Raw genomic sequence first — 27,152 nt, 5'->3', positions numbered from 1 at the left:
TGGGATCTGGTGTGTAGCAAGTGCTCCAAAGATGGATGCTGAATGAATACATGTAGGTAAAATACTACTTCCTACTTCCTAAGGGGACTCAAGGGGGTTGGATATGGGTATCGGATGGGGTCACGGCTCACAGAGGGCCACTGTCGCAGGGGGTGGAGCCTTTGGAGAAGCAACTGGGGTTGCTGGGGGCTCCCGCCTCTGGTTTGTTCCCCCCTCTCTTCTGTGGCTTCTGCTTGGATGAGACAGTGGTCTCTAGAAGTCCAAGATGGCCTGAGGAAATGACTCATGGTCATGACTTTGAGAAACTGGACCACGTATGTCCAGGAATGAGTCCTGGGCACTCCAGAGCCAAAAAACTGCTTAGTGTGCGCCAGCCAAGGGAGGCCGGAGGGCAGGGTTCCCGCCCTGTGCCACGAGCGAGATCTGAGCACGTTCCCCCCCAAGCATGACCTGGAACCTACTCTTTTCCCAACTTCCTCCTTCTAAGTTATCCACAGAAACAGCAGCTTTTAAATTCCACATTTTATTTAGGAAAGCAACATACAGCCGCAGGTGTTTCAGAGATCACAGCAGAGGGTGAAGACAAACACGAAGACACTGGGCAGCTGCTCTGGACACTGGACCTCACCGGGACTGATCAGGTTCGCCCTGACTCCGGGAGGCTCAGAATCAAGTCTGTGGCTGCCCTGGCACCCCGGCCACTTCCACAGGCATTCATTCGGTGGGCGAGCGTTTTATGCTGGGCTCATTTCTACTGTCCATCTGTTCGATACTGTGACAGGGACTACTGTGTTTAGCACACAAGGGGTACGGGAAACAGGCCCTGCCGACAGGGTGCACAACCTGACGGTGAGGCGGAGAAGCGAGCAGTTTGCACAGTCTAGTGTGGCCAGTGTTACCAAAGGTGCGTGCTTACAAGCTCAGTGTGGAGTGGGCCTCGCGGGACGGCACCAACCTGGCTTCAGGGTGGCCGACGCGGTGTGTCAGCCAGGCGAGGGGAGACCTCTCTTCTCTTCTGACTGGTCTCTCCTCCTTTGAGATCCTATGTCCCACTGTCCGCTCCGCCCACAAGCCACTTGTCTGAACCGCTCACGCTCACTCCAGGCGGCTGGTTCTGTGAGGATGGAGCTCTCCTCCCCGCGTCTCTGACTGTCGCGCAAAGTGGCAGCCTACACCCTGGCCGGGAGGCAGGCGACTCTCTGGTGGCTCAGCCCTCCTCCAGCACAGCTGGAGGCGGGTAGCTATAGCAGGTGGAGAGGGTCCAGAAGGTGGAGAAACCAAACCTACGAGGCTGCTGCCTGGACCAGAGCACTGAGAATACTTTCTATTCGCTAAGACAAAGTTAAACCACAGAATAGTTCTTGCAACAGCACAACTGTTTGAAAGACAGAAACACAAACACGTATCTCCCTGCACCCCGACAACGCGACAGTACCCCCCCACTCCCACCCCGGGCAGCGAGCTCAGTCGAAGGTGATGCGGAAGCTGCGCTCCTGCTCCTTGCGCCGGCCCTCGCACACCTTGGTCACCTCCTCCACCTTCCTCTGCAGCAGCGCCGAGTTTTGGTCGATCCACTGCAGTGAGTCCATGTGTGCGTTGAGGATCTTGCAGATCTGCTGCAGCGGGTCACTGGTGTCAGCCGGGCCCCCTGACGTGTTCAAGTGTTCGATGATGTCCTTGAGGTCCTGGGCCATGCGCTTGAGCTGCGCATCGATGTTCTCGGCCAGCTTGTAGGTCTTCTCGCGCTCCTCGTCGGCGTGCTGCAGGTGCACCGTGCCGCTCTGCTCCTTGACCGACTCCTCGAGTGGACTTAGCAGGTCCTCCAGCTCCTTCTGCTGCGACAGGATGAAGTCGAGCTCCTGGTCCAGCCGCTTCTGGTCCAGCTTCACCTTCTCCACCTCGCGGTGGAGGCTGGTGATCCTTTCGCCGTTCTCGATCAGTGTGCGGTCCCAGGCGTTGACCTGCGTGGCCTGCTGCAGGAAGTGCCGCTCCTGGTCTTCCAGCTCCAGGCTCCACTTGTTGATGAGGCTCTCCAGCTGGGCGTAGGTCAGCGCAGCGCTGCTGGACCCCCCGGCAGCTGTGCTGGGACCGCTGGGCGCGCTCCCGGAGGCTGCCGTGTTGCTGGGGATCCCGGCCGGAGTCAGGGGCTTTATGTTCAGGGAGAAGCCGGTGGTGCTGGTGGTGGCGGAGGTCGTGGTCGTGGTGGTTGTCGCTGTGGAGGTGGTGGAAACTGCTCCGGGGGCCTTCAGGCTGAAGCCCAGCGTCCCCGCTCCTGCTGTCCCTGCGGTGGTCGCTGGGGTGCCAAGGGAGAGCCCGGTGGCGGCGGATGAGGTGGGAGCAGTTGCCAGCGAGGTGAAGAGCGAGGGCCCAGCGCTGGTGGTGGTGGCGGTGGGGGTGGGCGCAGCCGGCTGTGCGGCTCCCGCTCCAGTGGCTGCTGGAGTGGCCGCAGTGAAGGGCAGCCCGCTGAGGGCTGGGGGCTGGGTCGGGCCCCCCAGGGAGCCTATGTTGAAGCCAGAGGTCCCAGTCTGGGATGCGCTCCCACCCGTGAACGAGAAGCCCCCGGACGTGGAAGTGGTGGGCGGGGCAGCAGATGCGGTGGTGGAGCCAAACACAAAGCCGCTGGGCGCCGTGCCCTGGGAGGACGTGCTGGCACTGGAGACGGCACTGCTGAGGGTGCTACCCCCGAGCCCGAAGCTGCCAGGCTGGGCCGGGGCCGGGGCCGGGGCCGTGCTGCCCAGGCTCAGCTTTGGGGTGTTACTCCCTAAGGAAAATCCGGTGGCTCCTGCTGTAGGCGTCGTGGTCCCAAAGCTGAAGGCTGGGGTCTGTGTTGCTGGAGTCTGGGTGCTGAAGGAGAACAGGCTGGTGGAAGGGGTGCTGGCGGCTGACTGGGAGGGAGTCCCAAAGCTAAACCCGCCAGTGCCGGACGTGGAGAAAGAAAAGCCCGTGGCAGGCGTGGTCGTTGCGGTCTTTGCGGTGCCAAACGTGAACCCGCCTGTGGGGGCTCCAGTGCCTCCAAAATTAAACCCGCTCATGGCTCCAGACTCTGGGGGCAGCAGCTACTCCGGCTCCAAGTAAATCCACCGGTGTCTGCAACCTTCGGAAGATTTGCAAAGCAGAGGAAGTGACATGATCAGATGGCAGACCTGGAAAAACCACCTCAGCGGCACGATGGAGCTCCGTCTGCAGGGGGGCGGGACTCAAGTCTGATAAGCGGCCCCCTGCTCCTCTTCCTGTTGTGCAACCTAACTGGACCCTGCTGAACTAGGAAAGACGGACAGGGACGTACAGCCCCCGCCCCGGGGGTCTAGCAGGGTCAGCACCAGCGGGAGGCCCACTGCTTGGGGCAGAGGAGGCTGAAGAGCAGGTGCCTCTGGCGAGCGGGATTAGACACACACAAGAGGCTTCGGGACCTGCCCCCCAGGTCTCCCTGCTGACTGCAGGTGGGTGAGGGGTAGCCTAATTTGGCTGAGCACCACACCAAGTGCCCCTGTGGACCTCAGAGATGGGCCCCGGGGAAGCTGAGCTTACGACAGGGCCTTGGGCACCAAAGGCTCCCTCTGGGCACACCCCGTGCCATTTAGGAGGACAGAGGGCACGTAGGCACAGTCCCCTGCCCTCCTAACTCAGGGTGGGCAGGAGACCCGAGTGCTCTGAGCACCTGGTGCCCCTGGCTGCAGGGACTGGTTTCAAGGGGATGTGGAGACTTGAGCTGGCCGAGACCGTCCCCACCTGCAGGTGCCAGGCACGGAGGATGAGCATCGGGGGACAGTGAGCGCCGCCAGAGAGAGCAGAGAGGAGAGGCAGAGAGTGAGAGAGCTGCCAGAAATCCCGGTCCTGCTCACCAACCCCACCTGGTCTTCATTAGAAGCTCCAGGAGCCAGCACGTCCCTCTTCAGTGAAAGGTGACCGCTTTCTATCTGAAAAAGCCCTGAGCAAAGCCATCTGGTAGCTTGAGAGTCAAAGGTGACTTGGAGAAGAAAGAGTTGGAGGGCATCCTGGGTAGAGGCGTTTCCAGGGAAGTTATCATAGGCTAAGTACTGACTGCTGGTGGGCTGCTCACGTTAAGTGACATCTCACTGCTGTCTGGAGGCGGAGATGGTGTCCCCATGTCCGAGATGAGGAAACGGGCTCAGGGGGCTGCAGTGATCTACTAGGAGCTGACCCCAGGCCACAGGCCCAATCCACCAAGCTCCTTGTCCAGTGCGGGCACCAATTAGGGGGTCAACTGGGCATCAGATATAAGGGAAGGTCTGCATCCTACCCACTGATATGGCCTGTTAACTATACTCAAGAAACGCTGGGAATGACAACAAAGAGAAGCAGAACACAAATTTACTACTGCAGTGTGACCTCAGCTTTGGAAAAACACAGCTACCCTGACGGAGGAGGGCTGGAAAGAAACACACCGAGATGCGGGCGGGACCTGTCTCTGGCCAGTGGGCCTACACATGGATAGCCCGCTGCTAATCTGCAGTAGTTTCCAAGTGCTCATTCCTGCCTGTACAATAAACATAACTGATGAGCTACGTTTTTGAAAAAGATTCTCTAACTATAGAGTGTAAATTCACTCTGAAGAACCAGTGAACCATGCAGCTGGGCTCTAGAATCACAGTCTGAACAGGACGCATGGGTGACTGAGTTAAACAACCCCCCCGGCTGGCGCTCAGTCACGCCTTGTCTTGGTTGTGGGGGGGGCTGCATCCCAGAGCTTGTGCTGAAGGCGGCAGGGGAGCCAGCACGTGGGCATAACACCAACACCAGGACCCAAACTGTGGCCCTCCAGAGACACGCAGGCCCCGCTCCCCAGAACCTGGGGGCAAACGACCCTAAGTGGCAGAAGGAATTTTCAGACGTGACTAAGGGCCTTGAAATGTGGAGGCAGAAGCAGAGGCTGGAGTAACGTGCCTGGAACTTGGAGACAGAGGACGGTGCCACAGGCCGAGCAACGCGGGTGGGCTTTACAAGCTGGAAAAGGCAAGGAAACGGATCTCCCCTGCAGTCTCCAAAAGGAACCAGCCCTCCTTGATTTCAGCCCAGTGAGACTGATTCTGGACCCTGATCTCAACTTCAAAAGAATAAAGGTGCATCGTTTCAAGCTGCTAAGTTTGTGATATTTGTGAGAGCAGCACAGGAAATGAACACAACTGGGGAGCAGAAAGTGCCTGACGGGTACAAGGCGGACCCTGTGACTCCTGAGGACTCCCTGAGGCCCAGCACCCTCATCAGGAAAGTGGAGTGGCTGCTGCGGGCCTGGAGTGTGGCCGACTCGGGAGGGCACGGTGCTCACAGCCACGGTCCCCATGCAGACACACACCACACTGTCACCTCTGGAAGCCGGGGAGGAAAGGAGGGAGCCCCAAGGGGCCATGAATCCAACCCAGCTATGACGTTCTCAGGAAAAGACTGCGGTGGTAGCTGGCCTCAAGTCTAATGTGAACTCACGGTCAGCTGCCACTGCCCAGTGGGGCCTCAGGCTGCCTGACCCTTTCCCTGGTTGAGACGAGCGTGGTCTGGGGGCAGCTGGCTTGGGCACCGACAGTGCTGTGTGCCCAGCACTGTGTCACCCCCTTCCCCCTACCCCAGCCAGTTTCACCCATCCTACAAGGTCGGATGATGACCCCGGGGCACAGATCGGGGAGGGTAGGCTCAGACGAAGTAACCTGCAATTCCACCCCCAGGTGGGCACTAGCCAAACCCCCGCACCGTAAAGCTCTCATTTCTACTTCACCAAGTGGGCCCCCAGTCACAGGGACACCACCCCTGCTCAGGGGGCATGGCCACTATTCTGTACTCCAGCTTCCACTCTACTCCCTCACATGTTTCTTTTCGTCTAAAAGCAGCTGCAAGACGGCTCCCTGTTTTCAGGCGTGAGGTTGGGTTCCTTGTTTTGGGCACGAAGAGACCCTGGCCCAGTTCACTGCAGAGCCATCTCGAGCTGGGTCTGTTACCAGCGAGCAGACAGAAGTGTCCGGACAGCCACATGGCTCAGTTTGCAAAAGCGCACTCAAGAGAGCTTTTGGTATTAATAAGCTGCAGCTAAAATTTTTGCAAAAATCATTTATAGAAAGTTTTCACTTTTTATATGATTAAGAAACCACAAAGAAGACATCTCCCCACCCGCCCCTGCCCCGGTGTCTTGTCTGGTTTAACAGTTCACTGTTTATTAAATACCTCATCTCCTTCCAACGCCTCGGATGCCAGGGACCCAGGACAGTGGTGAACACGTCCTGATGCAGCTCGTCCTGGGGGTCACTGCTCATTGATCACTGACCCCCAGGACGCTGGGTGTTTCTCACAGCCGTGGTGAAACACACACAGAAAACCCTCTGCCCTTTCTGAGGCCGTATCCACTGTTATCAAAGGGGTGAGCTTTCCTAAAAGAGAAGCGGGTGCTGTTGAGGGAAAGTGATGCTGTTCTTGGGAAGAGGGGCAGGTGGGCCCAGGCTGGGTGCTTGGGGCTGGGCAGTCTCGGCCGCAGCGGGTTCTCCAGTCCACGTGGCTGCCTCGAGGCCATGGAGGGCGTTACTGGCAGAGCCACCAGCCGCACACTTGCCCTTGTTTTCCACACCACATCCAGATGCCTGCACAGTCCCGAGTCTGGGATTCCCACGCACATGTGCGGCCCATCCCCAGCTTCAAGGACGCGGGTTCTTTGCCATCACCACCACCTACGCTCAGATCCACTAACCTTCCCTCTCTTGTTAGTTCTTCTGCCTCTCCAAACTGGGCTGCATCTACCATATTCACTCCAGCACTTACTCGGCCCTATGCTACGTACAGAGACAGCACAGCACAGACGGCCCATCCCCGGAGGACGGGGGCACCGAGCATGCGACAGGGGTGCGCCAGCACCTGCTTTGCACAGACACCGGTCAAGGCCCTGGAAAGACGCTGCGGACGAGACAGAGGAGTCTCTGCCCTGACATCCCAGCAGGGAAGACAGGAGAAAAACAGACACCAGAGGAAGTACTCAGTGTGTCAGACGAGGCTCAGTGTCCTGGAGAAACACCGAGTGGGGCGGGGCAGCGGGGTGCCAGCGCAGGGGCGAGGGGGTGGCCAGAGGGGCCAGAACAAGTCCCAGCGTGGGACCTGGGGTGGCTGGGGCAGGTGGCACTCTTCTGAGCCCTGGGCTCTCCTTTCCTCAGATACTCGGAACACGGGTGTCTGTCTGGGAATGAAAATGAAGGGAGGGAGGACCTCAGCCTTGGACCAAAGGGAAGATTAACCCTAATCTCAGAACCTGGGACCTCATGTGGCAACAACGATGTCACAGATGTGATTAAGGATCCCGAGTGGGCAGACGACCCTGGATTATCTGTGTGGGCTTTCGATGTGATCACGAGGGCTCTGAATGGAATCGGGAGGCAGAAGCGGTGAGCCAGAGGGACTGTCACCCTGGAAAGATGTTCTGAGAGCTGCTACACTGCTGCTCGGGAGCTGGAGGACGGGGCCACGAGCCAAGGAGAGCAGGTGGCCTCTGGGACCTGGAAAAGGCACAACCCTGACTCTCCCCTGAGCCCACACAAGGAACACAGCCCTGTGCACCCGCCTCAGGCTTCTGAACTCCCGAACTGCAAATAAATATTTGTGTTACCTTAAACTGCTAAGTTTGTGGTAATGTGTAACAAGAGCAACAGGAACTTAACAGGAGAGGGGGACAAAGAAGGAAAAGGGCGGCGCTTGGTAAAGGTGAGTGAATGGGAAACCCGTCCTGGCATGGGGCTGAGGAAGGGGCGGGGTGCAGGTGCTGGGCCCCTCCGTGCGCTGGCTGAGGACATGGGGTGCTGCCACTGCTGGGCCCGGCAGCTGCGGGTAATGGGGTAAGAACAGCTGTGACTCTCAACACCTGGATATCCTCTGCCGCGGGGCGACCTCCTGGGACATGGATGTGCGAGACAACCAGCAACGATGGGCCGCGTATGACAAAGGGAGGGACAGCATGGCCTGGAGCACCGAGGGGGCTCGTGGAGTGATGGGTCAGCCCCACGGGGCAGGACGGCCCTTTGTATCGCTCACGGCTGTGTCCGCAGCACCGAGGACAGCGCCTGGGGAACTACACTGACTGGCACGCAGAGTGCCACCTGTGTGCGCAGGACCGGCCAGGAGCAGTAGGGGGCAGCACACCGAACCTTCCTGGATGGGAGACAGGCTCAGAGAGGTGACGTGACTTCTCCAAGGTCAAACGCGAGTTCCCGGAAGGGAGCTGAGCTTCTGGGGCAGGAGGTGAGCAGGTGTCAGAAATCAGTATTAGAGGGGCAGTGGGGTGCTTGGGCAGACGCGTGGCTGAGGGAGTGACGCACCTCCAGGCCGCCGGCCGGTGTCAAGGGCCGGCCACAGAGGAGAACTGGCAGCCAGGCCACCCACCCACAGCAAAGCCAGGAGGACCCTGCTTCCTGCCCGACCCCCACAGCCCTTCACCTGTCACCTCAGAAGCTCGAGTGACCCTCCCAGAGCAAGGCTTTTCCACCAGGCCCTGGCCGCTGCCTCCCCCCAGGCTGTGTCCTTCCTTCATTACAAACTCTTCCTCACTCGGGGCAGCAGTGAGTCTGATCAATGGGCTCCATTCCCAGGGCTGTCTAGTTACCAATGGGCCAGAAGGAGGGCAGCAGGCCCCCAGCACTCTTCTGTCACTGCCTGGCAGGGCACAGCCCAGCACCGAGAAGCAGGCGCTGCACGCTGTCGTTCCGAGTGCCTGCTCCTCCACTCCCAGCCCTAGGATCTTAGTTTTAAGTTCATCTCCTGGGGCCTCAATTTCCTCATCTGAAAAAAACAGGATGACAGCTCCAAAATCATATGGTCTCTGGGAAGATGAAACAGTCGGCGATCCGTGTCAAATGCTTAGCACTGTGCTCTGTGCATTCTTGGGGCCCAGGAAACAACCTATTATTGCAGTTAATAATATTGCAGTTGTGGGAAGTGACCCAGCAACTGCTCCTGGCATCCCGCCCACAGCCACCTGGTGGCGCTGCCCACAATGCCGAGCCCAGCAGGGCCCAGGCAGGACAGGGAACTTCAGTGCCAACTACGCTTTCCCCGTGTAATTAGACTTGGAGGAAGTGCAGCCATGGGATTGGAGAGACCAGAGGAGGGGAGAGAAAAGAGAGGGGATCAGACACCAGTGGTCACAGCCGGGCCAGTACCTCTGCGGTGTGAGCGCAGGGACCCCCTACCTGCCCCCACCACACCTCCCCTGGCCTGTCTCACCACAGGCCAGGCCCAAGCCCATGAACTCCTGCTTCTTAAGTCTCTCTTGAATCAGATCCCCTCTCTCCCTTGAGTCAAAGAAAATCCCTCTAAACCTCAGGGGATAGATGAGTCCAGAGAGTCTGCCCTGCAAGAATGGACATCAGCCGATTGGGGCAAGCTGCCTGCCACCCAGACCTCAGCTGGGGCAGAGTCTCAGCTGTTCCAGGTTACAGAGCAGCGAGGCGGCCCGCGAGGCCTGACCAGAGCACGGGGTGAAGCCATGGGAGAGGCCCCGAAGGGACAGGAAGACTCATCCCGGCTGTGGGGGGCAGGGGCAGAGGCAGCACCAGGGGCCAGGCAGGAGCTGCTGGGGACCTAGGCTACTCCCCTGGCTCTTACCCAACCGCCCTGTCCGTGAGGAGCAGCCGATCCCAGGGGTAGGAAACAGCAGTGCTCCTGGGCAGGCTGCGGCACAGACACCGCAGCGCCACGGCCAGCGCGAGGCGCCCCACAGGGAGGCGGGACAGAGATCGGGCAGACGCAGCTCCCAGCTGCCCTCTCACCTCCTTGGGCAGCCGGGGCTCTGGTCCTCATTTCCGCGGGCCTGCGCCTCCACGTGGACGGCACCCTGGAGGCCTCTCACCCTCCAGGCATCAGACAAACAGGAGGCCTGCCTGCCTGAGGGGGTGGGGAGGAGGGTCTGTGGAAGCCTGGCCCTGTCCGGCCGCCATGCCCCGCTCACATGAACACATCCCGAAATGCCCCCGCACACCAACCCCCCAGGAGGCCTGCTCACACGTGTTCTACTGGTGGGTGTTTTTGAAAACAAAAATTACATTTTTGTGAATAGTTTGCTCACATGGTTCTATGTTCAAAAGGTACAAGAGGGGTCTCTGTGGTACCCCCTCAGCCCCACAGCTACCTCTCTTCCCTGGAGACAAGCTTTCGGGTTTCTTGGGCCTCTTTCCAGAGATTTTCAACACATTTAAGCAAATGCAGCTTGCACTCTCTCCCACTGTACACACAAGGCTGCATGAGCCAGGAGCATGCTTCGGCACTCTTTTTTGTACTGACAATATTTTAGAGGTCATTTTAAGCAGGCTTATTGTCCTCACTGGGGCTTCCAAGGTGGCACAGTGGTAAAGAATCCACCTGCCATGGCAGGAGACACAGGTTCAATCCCTGGGTCGGGAAGGTACCCTGAGAATGGAATGGCTGTTCACTCCAGTATTTGGAGAACTCCATGGACAGAGGAGCCTGGTGGGCAGCAGTCCATGGGATCGCAAACAGTCATACCCGACTGAGTACGGACGTACATGAATCATCCTCACTAGATGGAGGAGGAGGCGCTCTCTGAACCGCTTGGCTTCCTGCCCCTTGAACTGCCTTCAGCTGGTACAAAAACGCTTCTTGGACCCAGAGGTTCTCAGTTATCTGGCTTCTCCCTTTCTTCCCTTGAAAACAGCTTCTCTACCCCAAGCAATCACCTCACCACTAATGAGGAATTACACTTTCCTTCTCACTCCTGAGGCCCAAACTTGTACCTGAAGGAGCTCAGGTGGTGGGAAACAGCAAATTTCCCCTCGGGGAAAACATATCAGGTTCAGTTCAGTTCAGTTGCTCAGTCGTGTCCGACTCTCTGCGACCCCATGAATCACAGCACACCAGGCCTCCCTGTCCATCACCAACTCCCAGAGTACACTCAAACTCATGTCCACAGAGTCGGTGATGCCATCCAGCCATCTCATTCTCTGTCATCCCCTTCTCCTCCTGCCCCCAATCCCTCCCAGCATCAGAGTCTTTTCCAGTGAGTCAACTCGTCGCATGAAGTGGCCAAAGTATTGCAGTTTCAGCTTTAGCATCAGTCCTTCCAATGAACACCCAGGATTGATCTTCTTTAGAATGGACTGGTTGGATCTCCTTGTAGTCCAAGGGACTCTCAAGAGTCTTCTCCAGCCCACAGTTCAAAAGCATCAATTCTTCGGCAATCAGTTTTCTTCACAGTCCAACTCTCACATCCATACATGACCACGGGAAAAACCATAGCCTTGACTAGACGGACCTTTAGACGTATGGAAAAGTCAGGAAACAGCCAGAGGGGTAGATTTTAAGAAGATTCTAGAAATACTCTTAATAGGACTAGAAAAGATCTTGTTCTTGTACTGAAAGATTTTTCTCCCTCCACCTAACTGCATTCAACATTTAAATTTTAATGGAACAGTCGATACACCAGTCCTTTCTTTAAAATCTTGTTTTGGCCGTCACCAACAAAGCCACAAGCCCCCTGATGGCTATCTGTCACCCCCGGTACCCATGCCTGCGTGGCACTCGGCTGAACAGCTGTCGCATAGCTCTGTCTACACACACTTGCACACGTGTTCTCAGCCAGAGGAAATCACTGTACTCACACGTTTACTCCCAAGGGATCACACTGCATGTGCCACTCCACAATTTGTAGTTTTCAACAGGTCTTCCATTCCTTACAGCTGCTGTAAACCAGTAAGCTAGAAGGAATGATAAATACAATGTGGTGTGACTAGACCACATTTACCCATGCCTCTATCGATGGGCAAGCAAGCTCCAGAAAAACATCCACTTCTGCTTCATTGACTACGCTGAAACCTTGGACTGTGTGGATCACAACAAACTGTGGAAAATTCTGAGAGACATGGGAATGCCAGACCACCTGACCTGCCTCCTGAGAAACGAGTATGCAGGTCAAGAAGCAACAGCTAGAACTGGACATGGAACAGACTGGTTTCAAGGAGAAAAGGAGTACATCAAGGCTGTATACTGTCACCCTACTTATTTAACATATATGCAGAGTATATCATGAGAAATGCTGGGCTGAATGAAGCACAAGCTGGAATCAAGATTGCTGGGAGAAATATCAATAACCTCAGATATGCAGATGACACCACCTTTATGGCAGAAAGCGAAGAAGAACTAAAAGTCTCTTGAAGAAAGTGAAAGAAGAGAGTGAAAAAGTTGGCTTAAAGCTCAACATTCAGAAAACTAAGATCATGGCATCTGGTCCTATCACTTCATGGCAAATAGATGGGGAAACAATGAAAACAGTGACAGACTATTTTCTTGGGCTCCAAAATCACTGCAGATGGTGATTGCAGCCATGAAATTAAAAGATGCTTGCTCCTTGGAAGAAAAGCTATGACTAACCTAGACAGCATATTAAAAAGCAAAGACATTACTTTGTTAACAAAGGTCCATCTAGTCAAAGCTATGGTTTTTCCAGTAGTCATGTATGGATGTGAGAGTTAGACTATAAAGAAAGCTGAGTGCCGAAGAATTGATGCTTTTGATCTGTGGTGTTGGAGAACAGTCTTGAAAGTCCCTTAGACTGAAAGGAGATCCAACCAGTCCATCCTAAAGGAAATCAGTCCTGAATATTCATTGGAAGGACTGATGCTGAAGGTGAAACTCCAATACTTTGGCCACCTGATGTGAAGAACTGACTCATTGGAAAAGACCCTGATGCTGGGAAAGATTGAAGGCAGGAAGGAGGAGAAGGGGACAACAGAGGATGAAATGGTTGGATGGCATCACCGACTCAATGGACATGAGTTTGAGTAAGCAGCGGGAGTTGGTGATGGACAGGGAGGCCTGGCGTGCTGCCGTCCATGGGGTCACAAAGAGTCGGGTACAACTGAGCGACTGAACCGAACTACCAATGGGCGTTTAGACGCTTCTGGCTTTTCTTTACTATAAACAATACTGCAACAAGCACACTCAGTCATGCTTTCCCAGGTACAGGCGCAAACACTTTTCCAGGGCAGATCCCAGAAGAAGAACTACTGGCCACATATTTGTATCTTGGTTTTACTAGGGACAACCAAACTACTCCCCAGCTTGCCTGTATCTGCTTTATTCTAACTGGCAGTGCCTGAGACAACCATTTCCCTACAACCTGTCAATACCCGAAGTTAGGAAAGTTCTGCCAATCTGGTGTACCAACTGCATTTTTAAAAAAATAATGATAAATGCACTACCCATTCAGTGCTGTTATGTGCCATGTGTGTGGATAATCCACAAACATACCTCATTCATTCAGTCAACAAACATCCACTGAGACTTGGGACAAGACAGGCCTTGAACTGGGCAAACAAAAGACAATATGGCATGGCCACCTGTCCTTAAAATCCCAGAGTGTTATAAATGTGATGAAGGAAAAGCTACCAGAATTGAAAACGGGTATTCACACAAAAACTTGTGCGCAAATTTCTCAGCAGCATTATTCCCAAATGGCCAAAGGTGTGCATGCACCGACCTCTAAGTGCCCTTTGCCTCCATCATGCCACTCCAGTCCCACAAGCCTTCCTGATGCTCTTCACACATGCCGAGAGCACTCCTGCCTCAGGGCCTTTGCACCTGCTGTTCTCGCTCCGTGGAACACTCTCCCAACGGCCCCATGGCTTACTCCCTTACCTCCTTCAGGTCTTTGCTAAAATATAAAATGTCACCTACTCAGTGCCATCTCCCTTGGCTGTCCTAAGGAACCCAGCACCACCTGAAATATGATACATTCCATTTACAGATCTCGTTTGTTTTGTCTCCCCATTAGAAGGGGGCAGGAAGGGCAGGATTTGGGCCTGTGTTCTACACTGCTGTTCCCCAATGTCTGGGACAGCTGTGGGCCCCTGCAGGCACTCCGCAAATGCTTGTTAATCGAATAAAGAGGTCCAGTTTGCTTTGTGCCAGGTACTATTCCAAGTGTTCTTCATGTACTAATCGGTTTAGTTCTACGATGTTCCTACCATGGGGTAGGTACTATTAGCTCTTCTTTCCAGAGTTAAGAAACCTGCTCAGTGTCAACATAAATGTCAAAGTCAGGGTTAAACAAGGTCCCGGACCTTAAATAATTCAGAGCTTAACGAGGGTAACAAAGAATTCGATTATTGGATGCCATGGTAGACACCGTGTAAGGGTTTTGGTGAGAACCTACTGGAAGCTCAGGGGAGGGGCAAGGACACTGTCCTACGGAAGGAAAGGATGTTTAAATCTGTTTTGAAGGATGTGGCGGAGTTAGGGTGAGAAGAGGTTAGATCAGTAGCTCATTCCAGGCCAAAGCTCAGACGGGCAAGGGTCTGCTGCCTTGAGGAACAGTGGAAAACGCCCTGTGTCAAAACCACAGGATGCCAAAGAAGGTATACAAATGGCTGGTAAGCACAGGAAAAGCATCCTTAGCCAATGGGAAATGCAAATCAAAACTCTAATGATATACCAGCTCACTGATGCCACTAGGATGACATTAATAAAAAAGGTTGGTAACAGGAAGCCTGGTGAGGATGAAGCAAAGTGAACCCTCATTCATCACTACTGGGAGTACGATGGGGCAGCCACTTTGGAAAAGTCTGGCAGTTCCTTAAACATACAGTCATCCCATGATCCAGCAATTACACTCCTAGACCTCTCCCAAGAGAAATGAAAACATATGTCTATTCAAAACTAGTACACAAATATTCTGTAACAGCAAAGTAAAAACAACCAAATGACCACCAACTGATGAGTGGATAAAATGGAATATTATACAGCCTTTAAAAAACCCTATTGATATATGCTACAAAATGGATGAACCTAGAAAACTAGATACCTACTATATGAGCCAATTCACAAGAAATGTCCATTACAGGCGTATCTACTGAGACAGAAAACAGATGAGAGGCTGCCTAGGGATAGGGGCATGGGGAGTGCCTGCTAAGAGGTATGGGGTTCCTTTCTGGAGTGATAAAAATGTCCAAAATTACATTGTGGTAATACGTTCACAACTCTGAATGTACTAAAAACCACTGAATTTGTACAGTTTAATAAATGGATGTGAATTATGCACTATTTCAATAAAGCCATTAAACAAACCAACCAAGCATGGGAAGACAGGGAGGGGCTGAGAAGGAGGTGCTGGGCAGAGATGCTTCTAAAGGTGGGACTGTGCTTTCTTCTGGGGATGAGTGGAGCTGGTCGAGAATAGGCTGGGGAGGAGACTGGAGCCTAAAAGCTCCAGTCAGCTGAGGCCAGCAGGGGGCTCCAATGGAAACACAGCCTGGAGCAGAGACCACCCAGATAAGATTCGGAGAGGGAGACTTGCCAGGGCCGGGGGCTTTATGAGCCCCACAAGTGGATATGTGTGTGCATGCAGATAAACAGAAATCCATGGCCCTGTGCTCCCCCTGCCCAGCCTCTCTCCTGCAACCAACACCCACGTCCCAGGGGAGAGGCAGGGATGTCACTGGGGGAGGGAGGGAAAGGTCCAGGCTGTGGCAGAGGCAGTTGCCATGGAGATGGTTTCTCTGGGAACCAGGTAAAAATCACCAGAGGTCGGGGGCGGGGCGGCTGAGACTCAGATTAGAACCAGCCACAGCCCCCACCTGTCCCTGGCTAGCAGGCGCCGCACTAACATTTCCGGACATTCATCTTGCGCCTTGTCTGCAGTGCTTTACCTGAACTGTTGTGTGTCTGTGCTAAGTTGCATTCCATTCTCTGGCAACCCTATGGACTGTAGCCCACCAGGCTCCCTTGTCCATTGGATTTCCCAGATAGGAATACTGGAGTGGGTTGCCATTTCCTCCTCCAGGGGATCTTCCTGACTTAGGGACCGAACCCACGTCTCCTGCATTGGCAGGTAGATTCTTTACCACTCAGTCACCTGGGAAACCTTTACCTGTACTGACTACAACCCAAAGAGCAGAACCACCAGTGTTTCCATCTCACAGATGGGCAAACTGGAGTGGAGAGTACAGTAACTGGCCCAGAGCCGCCCAGGTAGTAGCACTGACTGAGGCCCCATGGGCCCCCAAGGTGGGCACCCCCAACTGCGCAAGCAGGAAACCCAAATTGTTTAACTACACGTGTCCGTGGTGGCATCTGGTTGGGGGTATGGACGGCTGATGGAAGCCCTCAACCCTCCCAGATGACTCTTAGACCCCTTCCCCTGCTCCCCACAAACACTGCCCCCCACGACTTTACACAGGACCCGGCAGCGTCTGAGCAAGGCTGGCACCCTTTCAATCTGGGCCAGGCCGGCGGGTGGTGGTGACCCTGCCCTGAGGGTGTCTGTTTCTTTTGTTCTCTGCCCTGGCAGAGGAGGACATATTTTTGGGGTGTGTGGCGGGGCGACTGCACACAAAGGTCAGGGAGGGCCCTTGGCCCCCACCTCTCCACACTCGTAGTTCGCCGGGGTTTCTGTGAGTGCTTCACCCACCTTTTAAAACGTGGACCTTGTGGAAAGGTCTAGGTTTCTCATTTCTGTAAAGCCTGAAGCTCCGCACCGCCAGGCTGGCACGTGTGCCCAGGGGGCTGCCGTCGTCGGAGGCCTTTCCGCACTCTCTTGGGTACTCCGCCCTGCTCTGCTGACGCAGCACACGGGTGCGCGGGGCCCTGCTTAAGGGCACATGGGGAGAAGCGAGTGTCCCGAGGGCCAGGGTACTGTGTTGCCAACTACCTTCAGTTTGCCCTGACCAGTCTCTAAACGCACGTGAAGGAGGGGTACCCCAGGGCTGGCAGCCTGCAGCTCTCACATGAGGAAACGGAGGCTCTGAGAGGGAGGTGTGGTGGGATGGATACGTCCCCATCCTGATCCTTAGCATCTGTGAGTATGTTACCCTACATGGTCAAAGGGATTTTACAGACGTTACATTCAGGATCTTGAGGTGAAGATCCACTATCCTGGATTATTGGGGTGTGCCCCAGAGTCCTCACAAGGGCCCAAAGGCAAGGAAATGGATTCTCCCCTAGAGCCTTGAGAACAGGAGTCCCAACCCCTGGGCGGTGGACTTGTACCAGGCTGTGGCCTGTTAGGAACCAGGCCGCACAGCGGGAGATGGTGGGTTGTTCTCCACGAAACCCGTCCCTGGTGCCAAAAAGACTCGGGAACACTGTTCCATAAAGACCCTTTTAGACTGCTGGTCTCCAGAATGGAAAGGGAATCGATGTGTGTTGTCTGAAGCCACCAAGAGAAGGGGCTTTGGAGGACTCTGAGCTGCCAGGCCACGTGGCAGACCTGTGCTGTGTGTCTGGCCCCTGCACTGCCCTTTCCCCAGCTGAACTGGCCTTGGCCTTCCTGTCCTTGTTTGCCAGGACGCCCACTCCCAACCCTTGCTCCTGGCCTGCATGATCTAGATAGCTGCCCAAGGGCCTCTTCAGGGAACACAGAACTGAATTCCCAGTTTCTGTGCCTCAGCAACTCATTTTAAAAAGGAACTCATGTGAGGGCTTCCCTGGTGGCTCAGTAGTAAAGAATCTGCCTGCTGATGCAGGAGACACGGGTTCAATCCCTGGTCCGGGAAGATCCCGCATGCCCCGGAGCAACTTGGCCCACTCGCCCCAATTACTGAGCCCACACGCCCCAGAGCCCGTGCTCCTCAACAAGAGAAGCCACTGCAACGAGAAACCCATGCCCTGCAACGAAGAGCACCTCCTCCACCACTGCAACTAGAGAAAAGCCTGCACAGCACAAAGGCCCAGCAGAGCCAAAAACAGGACTGACGCGGGACTTTCCTGGCGGTCCAGTGGTTGGGACTCTGCTCCCACCGCACGGGGGTGCGGCATGGGTTCAATCCCCGGTTGGAAAACTGAGAGCCTGCATGCTTCGCGGAGCAGCCAGGAAAAAAGGTTCTGATGCCTCATGAGGCCGCAGCAGAGGGCTGGGGGCTGTGTGGAACAGTTTCTGGGAATGAGGAGGTCCTGACTTACCCTCTAAGTGCTCAGGGAAATGTCAGGTACAAGACATCTGCCTTCGAGGGGCTCTGAAAGCAGAACAGAGTGTGGTAGGAACAGGAAGAGAAACGACCACGGGCTGGCCGTGAGTAAGTGCTGGCCTTTACCTACAGCATTTCCCACAATCCCCTCAGCACCCAAGCCTTGGAGAGAAATAATGCTCATACTTAGGCAGGCAGGCCCCCTTCTAAGAATTTTGCATACATTTACATGGTTAATCCTCACAATAAGCCTATGAGGTGGGTCATCTTATCCCCATTTTACGGATGAGGAAACCGAGTCACACAGAGAAGATGCCACCTGCTGAGGGTCAAAGTAGAAGCGGAGTTGGGGTGTGAACCGAGCAGGCTGGCTCCAGAGACAATGCTCTGAGCCACCTTTCCCTTGATCAAAAGGCCAAGGAGCCACCGGAGCCACTTCTAAGAACGCAGCGGAGGCCGAGCAGTCAGGGCCACGTCGGCACCCTTGGCCAGGATCAGGTGATGTGGGTGTGGGACTGAAACCTGGGTCCATCTGATGGAAACCAGGTGCCTTTTCCATCACACCAGGCTGTCACCTTGACTGGGAAAGCAGTGGGTTCTGTGATAGAGCAGGCAAGGGGGCCTCCTTTGGCGCATGGGGCTTGGGGAGGGGCAGGTGGCAACCAACAGAATTTGGCAGTAGTAAGCAGCAGCAGACTTGAGGTGAAGGTCCAGGTCTGGCGGCCTCCCAGCAGGCCATGTCCTGAGCTGGGGGTCAGGGACCCCACATGTCTGAGAGGAGACCGGCTCTCCCTCGGGCCTGCAGGGCCTTGGAAGGTGTGCGGCAGGGGCACCGCTCTAACCAGCAGTTGGCCCTGCACAATCCCTCTCGCCTCTCTGGGCCTCCGCCTTGCCCCCTGCAAGCCCCGCGCGTCAGCCTGTGATCTGAGCCCCGTCTTGGCATCGAGCCTGATTCCCAGGGTTCTGCACAGGCTCTCCTTCCTCCTCCCGAATCACCTCCCTTACTGGACTGGGGCGTCTCCCCAATCCAGGGCTTCGCTAACCGTTGCCAGGTGTGCAGGCGGCCCCCAGGGAACCCCCCCACTCCCCCTCCCCATCAAACAGCCGGGGTGACGCAACCTGCCTGCAACCGCCGCCTCACTCCCCAAGCCTGGCTCCTCCGCAATGAAAAAGAGTCCCCAGCAGCCCCACTCCGGGAGCTGAAGCGGGGGGCGGGGGGGGCGGCGCAGCTGGACCCCGAGTACTTGGCCAGGCTCGGGGAGGCGGAGTCAGAGTCCCGGAGGGACCATGGATCCAGATCAGGGGTGGGTGTGGGGAGAGGGCGCAGGGTGCCAAGACCTGGGCTCACAGGGACCACTGATGACCCACTGCCCACAAGTTAGAATAGGCTGGGAAGGGCTAGGAGCTCAGTGTGCTTGCTGGCACCCGCTCTGCAGGACTGACTCAGGCCACGTGGGCAGGGTGATTGATTGGCACCAGGACTCAATTCTGTGGGACCCAGCTTAAAAGAGAAAGAGGCACACGGGGCAGGGACCGCGGCGCAACCAGGGTCTTCTCAGTCAGCAAACTGCAAGCAACTGGCAGCAAGATTTCCGTACTAAGTTCATTCTCAGTTACTAACAAACTGTCTGACCTGACCATCCTCTCACCCCATAGTCCCAGTCTATGCTGCTGCTGCTGCTAAGTCGTTTCAGTCGTGTCCAACTCCGTCCTACCCCATAGACAGCAGCCCACCAGGCTCCGCTGTCCCCGGGGTTCTCCAGGCAAGAATACCGGAGTGGGTTGCCATTTCCCTCTCCAAAGCATGCACGCATGCTAAGTCGCGTCCGACTCTGGACGACCCTATGGACAGCAGCCCACCAGGCTCATCCATCCACAGGATTCTCTAGCCAAGATTACTGGAGTGGGTTGCCATTTCCTTCTCCAAGTCCCAGTCTATGAGACAAAACCAAACAGGAACAGTCCACAGAATACACAACCTGCACTCTTCAAAAACATCAAAGTCACAGGAGACAAGAAAAGTCTGAAAAGACTCCACAGACCAGAGGCTGCTGAGGAGACGTGAAAACTAAGTGTAACTCGGCATCCTTGGGTGGATCCTGAAACAAAGGAAGGGTTAGGGAACAACCGGTGCGATCAGAAGATAGGGTGGGTGAGGGGGTAGGTCACAGGAACGGACTGACACTGCCTCCCGAGTCGTGACAAACACCAGTATAACACAAGGTGCCCACAGGGAGGGGGGAGACTGTGTGAGGGGTTTCTCGGGAATTCTCTGTGTTGTCTTTGCAGCTTTGTGGTCAATCTACAATTATTCCAAAATAAAAAGTTTGTTTAAGGAGAAATACTCTACCTAGTCTGCCAGCTATAATCTAGAAGGTCTTCTGATAAAGAGAAGACTGGGGGATGACTGTGCCCCCTCACTGCCAGCGGCCTGTCCAATGGTCTTCCCTAATCCCACCAGCTAGGACTCAACACTGAGGAGTGGAAGTCAGTCCTTACTTAAGAGACCTTTAGAAGCACTACTGCTGGGCACTGTATAAAACATATTCACCTTAATAATAACAATAAATCCCTCATGTAACACCTTACTCTGTGCCAGGCACTAGTCCAAGGACACCTGACCTGGATTAATTCATTTAATCCTCAAAACAATACTAAATAGGTACTGTCGATGGCCACATACGTTGGCCATCAGCACGTTTCTATTAACAACTCCATATTTGATTCTGGAACTATTAATGAAAAGCAAGACACATGGAAGGGAAATTGCCAGTAAGCTAGTAAGCGGGGTGTAATCAGGGGTTGAATCCAACAACTTGGCTCCAGAGTCTGTGCTCTTAACCATTACTCCGTAGCCTCAGTAAAAACCATAGCCCCTATAGGGCAAGAGCTCAAACACTGGCAGAGTAGACAACGTACTCTAAGGGAATGCAGTCAGATCCCAAGAAGGACTTCCTGTATGCAAAAGTAGCGTGCACTAGGGATGCAATATACAATAAACCTAATTAATACCACCATATGTTGTGTATGAAAGCTGTTACAAGAGTAAATCCTAAGAGTTCTCGTCACAAGGAAAACAGGATGTATTTTTTTCTATTTCTTGTTTTGTATCTGTAGGAGATAACGTTCCCTACACTTTAACTAATCAATTTATGAGGTATGTTCAATCAAATCACTATGCTGTATGCCTTAAGCTTACCCAGTGCTATATGTCAATCATATCCCAATAAATCTGGAACAAAAAAAAAAAAGAGCACCTGAACTTGGAGGAAGAGGAAAAAAAAAGCCTGCATGTCTTCATTCTCAAGATAACTCAAGATCAAGGTCCCCTGCCTTCTCTGGATCTTGATTCAGTCTCACAAGCACCAGGAAAAGCTCAACTCCAGGGGTAATGTCCTGCTGTGGATGAACGGAGGTGGGTAAAGGAGGGGTTTCTGCGCACAGGAAAGACCCACAACCACTTGGACTGGGAGGGCCCAGCGCACCGGGAGGGGACGGCTAGGAAGTCCCGTCTCTTCGAGAAATGGATGACAGACCTTCCTATTTCTGGCAGACCTGCACGACTGACGGTGGTGTGGCGGGGAGCCGAGGTAGAGGACAGTCTGAAAGGGAGTCTAGGTGGCGGGTATGGACAAAAGAAGGAACCAACTGGCCTGAAAGGAATGCTGAGGATAAGCGTTGAGGGTAGGTGGGCAGGAGACAGAGAAAAGATAATAAGCCTGAGGGAGACTCCCTGCACCAAGATGGGGCTGAGCGTCCATGTTGTGAATGGGAAAGGGCGGGGATGGCTGGGAATTACCCTGGAGGAGGTAAAGGAGACACAAGGATGACCTTAGCAAGTGTTGGATGGTCTAGCGTCTGGGGTTCCTGCCAGGGGGGTCTGATGGGGTGATACCGGGCCCCAGGATTCCTTCCTGCTCACAAGAGGTTGAGCGAGCATGTATGAAGTGGGATCTGTTTCACAGGCATCGACTTATTTGATTCTCACAAATGACCCCACCAGGTAGAGTTGATTACTCCCCGCGTTTGACAGATAGGCTCCTATCTAGGCTGCTAGAGAATTCAGGTCATTTGCCCGAGGCCACCTTCGCCGGCCTGTGATTTGAATGGAGCGCGCTCTGAGACTCACGCCAAGTTCTAAGCCACAGGAAAGGTTCTCAGAGTGGGACGGCAGTTGAAGGATGAAGAGAGTAACATGTGGCTGGCCGGAAACTCGCGAAGCGGGGGAAAGCAAAGGAGAAATGAACTGGCGCGAGTCTCGGGGAAGAGGGGCTACCAAGTCACCAGAATCAGAGGGAGCAGAGGGCCGGACCCCAGAGTCAGAGAGAAGGGAGGGTCGGAAGCCCCGGAGTCGGGAGAAAAGCGGGCCTAGACCTACAGGTAAGAGGAAGGAGAGGCCTGAACCCCCGGGATCGGAAGCCTGGATCCGATCCCCGAGGGCAGGGGTGCCGGCCCGCCTCCGGGTTGGGGCCACGCGGGGCGGGGCGCGGAAGGATCCGTGCAGGCCGTGCTGCGCCGCCGCGGTATATCTGTGCCCAGTCCCCCGGGCCGCCTCATTCCCCACCCTCAGATCACGGTCTCTCCTCGCTCTACCACCACGCCGCCTCCGCCCGCGTACCCCCGGCCATGGCTCTGTAGCCGCGACCCCTCTGTGCCCCCGGCCAGTCTCCGCGCTCACCGCGCCTGCGCTCTCCGCTCCTGCTTTCTCTCTTCAGCCCAGGCCGCCGCCGCCTCGCCTCTGCGCAGCCATGGAGTGAGTAACCGCTCGCCCCTCCCTCTCCAACCGCCTTTCCCGCCCTTTCGAAGCTCGCGACCGAGCCTGGGGGGGTGGGGAGACTGAGGAATCACGGTCGCGCAGGCGCAGAAGAGGGAAGACGAGCGTTCTCGCGCGACGGAGCATGCGCACTCGGGCGGGTGCGTTCTTCCAGACAATTGGTGTTTCAAGATGGCCCACGTGCGTGTGCGCCTGCGCACTAGTTCCCAGACGCGGTGGCTTCCCCCCACCCCCGCCCGGACCATCTGCGAGCGATTGCTCATGCGCAGCTGCCCACCTGAGGCTGTATTTTTGCGTAAATGGAGGGCATTAGGCAGCCGCACTGGTCCCCAGGAGGGCGGGGGCTTGAAGGAGTTATGGCGCGGCTCAGGAGATGGCGCATGCGTTGTAGCCTTCAGCGAGAGAGCCGCCTCCCACTTTGCTCAGGCGCCGAGCTCATCTCTCCCTTTCATTCAGGCACCTGCTGGGGCGGGGACTGGTTTAGATTGACAGGAGAGAAGGCGGGGATTAGAGACAACCGGTTTAGGGAACGGAGCTAGGATAAGAGGCGTCGCCGAGAACGGGGTTGGGGCGGGGTTACCCATTGTGAAAGGGGCGGGGCTAACGAAACCGTCTGCTGAGGGGGGTGGGGTTTCCGCCTGAAAAAGAGGCGGGGCCTCTGGGGAATCAGCAGGGAGAGGTGGGGCTAAAATAAACCGTGGGGGCGAGACTTCGAGAGACCGTGGCGATCAGCCCCCAAATTCAAAGGGAGGACTGCGATTTGAACCGATAACTTTGACCACCGGGCGGGACAAGGGGGAATTCCCATGGGAACAGATTTGAGCTGGAATCTAGGGAGGGTGTGGGGCCTAAAAGTTATATTTTAGAGGAAGAGATGTGACTGGAAGAAAATTCCCCTGGGATTGAGTGTTTTGTTTTCTTTTTTAATGAAAGGGGATATTACGGGGTGAGTGGGAAGGACTTTAAGGAAATTCCCCTGGGAGACCATTAGGTTTCTGTATTGGAAGGATTGGGTCTTGGGAATTCTGAGAAATAAGCCAAAGGTAAAGAGAATTCCCTGGGGAGTGGGTGGGGCTCAGATACAGGGAAAGGACAGGTTTAGAATTCTGAAAGGGTGAGGAATCCTGGGACTCTGGGGGGGTGGCTTGATTTCCCTGTGGCTTTGGCAGTAGTAGGTGAGGCTGATCCTGACCCACTCACTTTCGTGTCACACTTGTAGGTCCTCCACTTTTGCCTTGGTGCCTGTCTTCGCCCAGCTGAGCAACCTCCAGAGCCTCCTCCCAGCTGTTGGTGCAGCCTCTTCCATTGCCATTGGTGCCCAGCGCCTGTGCTGCAGCCATGTCACTCCTGGCGACCCTGGGGCTGGAGCTGGACAGGACCCTGCTCCCAGCTAGCGGGCTGGGCTGGCTCGTAGACTATGGGAAACTCCCCCTGGCCCCTGCCCCCCTGGGCCCCTATGAGGTCCTTGGGGGAGCCCTGGAGGGCGGGCTTCCAGGGGGGGGAGAGCCCTTGGCAGGTAAGAGTAGGTGAAGAATGGAGGTGGGGTGAGCTGGGAGAGGGGAGAAGAAAGAAGAATTCATTCATTTGATAAATATTTAATGAGTACTGTAATAGGGCTTCCCCAATGGCTCAGCAGGTCAAGAATCTGACTGCAATTCGGGGGACACAGGAGACATAGGTTCAACCCCTGGGTTGGGAAGAAACCCTGGAGGAGGAAGTGGCAACCCACTCCAGCATGGAAAATCCCGTGGATAGAGGAGCCTGGTGGGCTACAGTATATGGGGGGGGTCACAAAAAGTTGGACATAGCTGAACAACTAAGCAACAACAACAGCATAATATGTTAGGCACTGTTTAGGGGATACAGCTGGGAACAGCACTGACATGATCCCTGCCTTCTTGGAGCTCACACTCTACTGGGAAGACACGCAGGAGACAAATGATGCATGGGAATAAGTAGGAAACAGCTGAGTTTAAAAATGGCAATGAGAAAAAAAACGACGAGGACAAGTTTGGTGGGGGGGAGCCAAGAAACCCTCTCCAAGTCAGTAACATTTTGGCTGAGACCTAAGGAATGGTAAGGAATGACCCATAAAAAGACCCAAGGGAAGAGCTTTCCAGGTGCAGGAAACAACACAGGCAGAGCCCCTGAAGCAGGAATTATTTTACTCACTGCGTGCATGGGTGCTAAGTCACCAGATTGGGTCTGACTCATTGCAACCCTATGGACTGTAGCCCACCATGCTCCTCTCTGTCCATGGTATTCTCCAGGTGAGAGAATACAGGAGTGGGTTGCCATGCCCTCCAGGAGATACTCATGACCCAGGGATTGAACCTGCATCTCTTAGACATTTCCTGCATTGGCAGGTGGGTTCTTCTAGCACTACCTGGGAAGCCCATTTTATTCATTGGTGGTAGTTCAGTCCCTAAGTTGTGTCTGACTCTTGCGACCCCATGAACTATAGCCCACCAGGCTCCTCTGGTCCATGGGATTTTCCAGGCAAGAATACTGGAGCTGGTTGCCATTTCCTCCTCCAGGGGATCTTCACGACCCAGGAATCGAACCTGGGTCTCCTGCATTGCAGGCAGATTCTTTACTGACAGAGCTGTGAGGGAAGTGTATCCCAAATGCTTGGTACATAGTGGGGTTTCAATAATTAAAGATGAAACAGGGTGTGTTTACATGTGATCTAGTTTGCCATTTATAATAAACGAGTAAATCGAGAAACCAGAGATGCAGGGTAATCAGTAAGGAGGATGTTGGAACAGTTGAAGAAATGGCTGGTTGACTGTTTAGTCATTTGGGTCATTGATGGTTGGTTGGTTAATGGGTTGGTTAAATGTCTGGTTTATTGGTTGGTTGGTTGGCCTGTTGACTGGTTTGATTTGTTGATTGGTTGGTTGGTTGGCTGGCTGGCTGGCTAGTGGTTTAACCCAATGAATGGGATGAATGAGGTGGGCATGAGTGAGATCTGGTTAGGTGGAGGATTAGGAGACCAAGGAGCTTTCTGTCCCTCTGCAATCTTCCAGGAGACGGCTTCTCTGACTGGATGACTGAACGGGTCGATTTTACAGCCCTGCTCCCTCTGGAACCCCCCTTGCCCTCAGGTGCCCTCCCCCCACCTTCCCCACCCCCACCTGACCTGGAAGCTATGGCCTCCCTGCTCAAGAAGGAGCTGGAGCAGATGGAAGACTACTTCCTCGATGCCCCTCTGCTCCCACCATCCTCCCCACCGCCGCCGCCGCCGCCGGCACCGGCACCGGCACCGGCACCGGCACCTTCCCTCCCTCTCCCCCTCCCCCTGCCCACCTTTGACCTCCCCCAGCCCCCTTCCCTGGACACCCTCGACTTGCTGGCCATCTACTGCCGCGGTGAGGCTGGGCAGGGGGACTCGGGGTTGGCGCCCCTGCCCCCACCTCCGCAAGGCCCGCCCCCGCCCCTGCCCCGGCCCGCCCCCTACCCGAGTCCTGCCGCCAGCCGAGGGGACCGCAAGCAAAAGAAGCGGGACCAGAACAAGTCCGCAGCTCTGAGGTACCGCCAGAGGAAGCGTGCAGAGGGCGAGGCCCTGGAGGGCGAGTGCCAGGGGCTGGAGGCGCGGAACCGGGAGCTGAGGGAGAGGGCGGAGTCGGTGGAGCGGGAGATCCAGTACGTCAAGGATCTGCTCATCGAAGTGTACAAGGCCCGGAGCCAGAGGACCAGGAACAGCTAGCCGGGCGGGGGCTTCGGGCTGTAGGGCGCTGGTCTTCGGCTCCGGGGCAAAGCAGGGAGGGTCCCCAGTCATCCCCTTGCCTCCAGCTTCCCCCTCCCCCTCCTCTCTCTCCCCCCTCCCCCTCCCCTTTTATTCTTGCCTCCCTCCCCACCCCCCTGAATCATGAAACTTTTGGGCATGAGTCAGCATTTACACCCTTCAAGTAACATTTGAGGAACAGAGGCCCATGGGGAATTTGGGAGGCAGGGGAGAGCTTGGAAACCTGGTCTCTCAAGCAGGGAAGTGAGTCCAGGAAGCCCTGCAGAACATCTGTGCGAAGGAGAACAGGGAAGCCATCTGGAGACCAAGTCAGGGAGGGCTCAAAGAAAGGTGCCCAAGGAATGAGCAAAACAAGCCAAGTGACCTTGGGAACTACATTTGGAGGTGGAACCAAGAGGTAGCCGACTTGGCAGAGCAGGTGCATATTTGGGGGTCTGGGGGAGTGGCCATAATGGGTGACGGGGTGTACATTTTAGCTCTGGGAGGAAATCAGTGTTTTGTGAAGGTGTTGGGGGAGGTGCGGGAGGGCAGGGACTGATCCTTTTGGAAGGGGGCTTTGTGAGTGGAAATAAAAGGAAGAATTTCCTCTGCTTATGTGCATCTGGTCTTTGAAAGGAGAAGCTGGGGGGAGGGCAGTCTTAGACCAAAGACAATAATAATGGAAATAACATACATAACACTTACAGTCAAGCACACACTTTCCACAGTGGGCCAAAGCCAAGATGAGACTGAGTGA

General features: G+C 55.1%; 3 protein-coding genes across 10 annotated transcripts in view; 1 reads left to right on the top strand and 2 right to left on the bottom strand.

Annotated features, from left to right (window-relative positions):
* Nucleotides 1-23,058, bottom strand: part of IL4I1 (interleukin 4 induced 1) — a 34,130-nt gene extending 11,072 nt beyond the window's left edge. For 5 of the 6 annotated variants that reach the window (XM_055411535.2, XM_088830026.1, XM_055411543.2 and 2 more), the window contains exon 1: nucleotides 22,573-22,704. The gene's annotated coding sequence lies outside the window, so the exon portion shown is untranslated. Of the gene's footprint in view, nucleotides 1-22,572; nucleotides 22,705-22,945 lie in introns of those variants that run through there. The other variant, XM_055411536.2, reaches the window with a different exon arrangement.
* On the bottom strand, nucleotides 508-23,079 carry NUP62 (nucleoporin 62). 3 transcript variants are annotated; one of them, XM_088830029.1, is made up of 3 exons: nucleotides 22,573-22,711; nucleotides 11,595-11,690; nucleotides 508-3,094 (listed from the first exon to the last, which is right to left on the bottom strand). In XM_088830029.1, exon 3 carries the CDS (start codon nucleotides 3,030-3,032, stop codon nucleotides 1,464-1,466), a length of 1,569 nt encoding a protein of 522 aa, XP_088686155.1. In that variant the 5' UTR covers nucleotides 3,033-3,094; nucleotides 11,595-11,690; nucleotides 22,573-22,711; the 3' UTR covers nucleotides 508-1,463. The 3 variants fall into 3 exon arrangements, with proteins under 3 accessions (XP_088686155.1, XP_088686156.1, XP_088686154.1); XM_088830030.1 differs by lacking the exons at nucleotides 11,595-11,690; nucleotides 22,573-22,711 and adding an exon at nucleotides 22,946-23,079; XM_088830028.1 differs by lacking the exon at nucleotides 11,595-11,690.
* Nucleotides 22,367-27,008, top strand: ATF5 (activating transcription factor 5). Its single transcript, XM_055411552.2, has 3 exons — nucleotides 22,367-22,647; nucleotides 23,888-24,184; nucleotides 25,698-27,008. The coding sequence occupies exons 2-3, from the start codon at nucleotides 24,007-24,009 to the stop codon at nucleotides 26,375-26,377; spliced, it is 858 nt and encodes a 285-aa protein (XP_055267527.2). The 5' UTR covers nucleotides 22,367-22,647; nucleotides 23,888-24,006; the 3' UTR covers nucleotides 26,378-27,008.
* The last annotated feature ends 144 nt before the right edge of the window (nucleotides 27,009-27,152 follow it).

Source organism: Moschus berezovskii, chromosome 22, assembly GCF_049115385.1.
Source record: "Moschus berezovskii isolate FMDL1 chromosome 22, NW_MosBer_1.0, whole genome shotgun sequence".
In the NCBI taxonomy this organism is placed as follows: domain Eukaryota; kingdom Metazoa; phylum Chordata; class Mammalia; order Artiodactyla; family Moschidae; genus Moschus; species Moschus berezovskii.
This window is presented reverse-complemented; position numbering and strand designations above follow the sequence as displayed.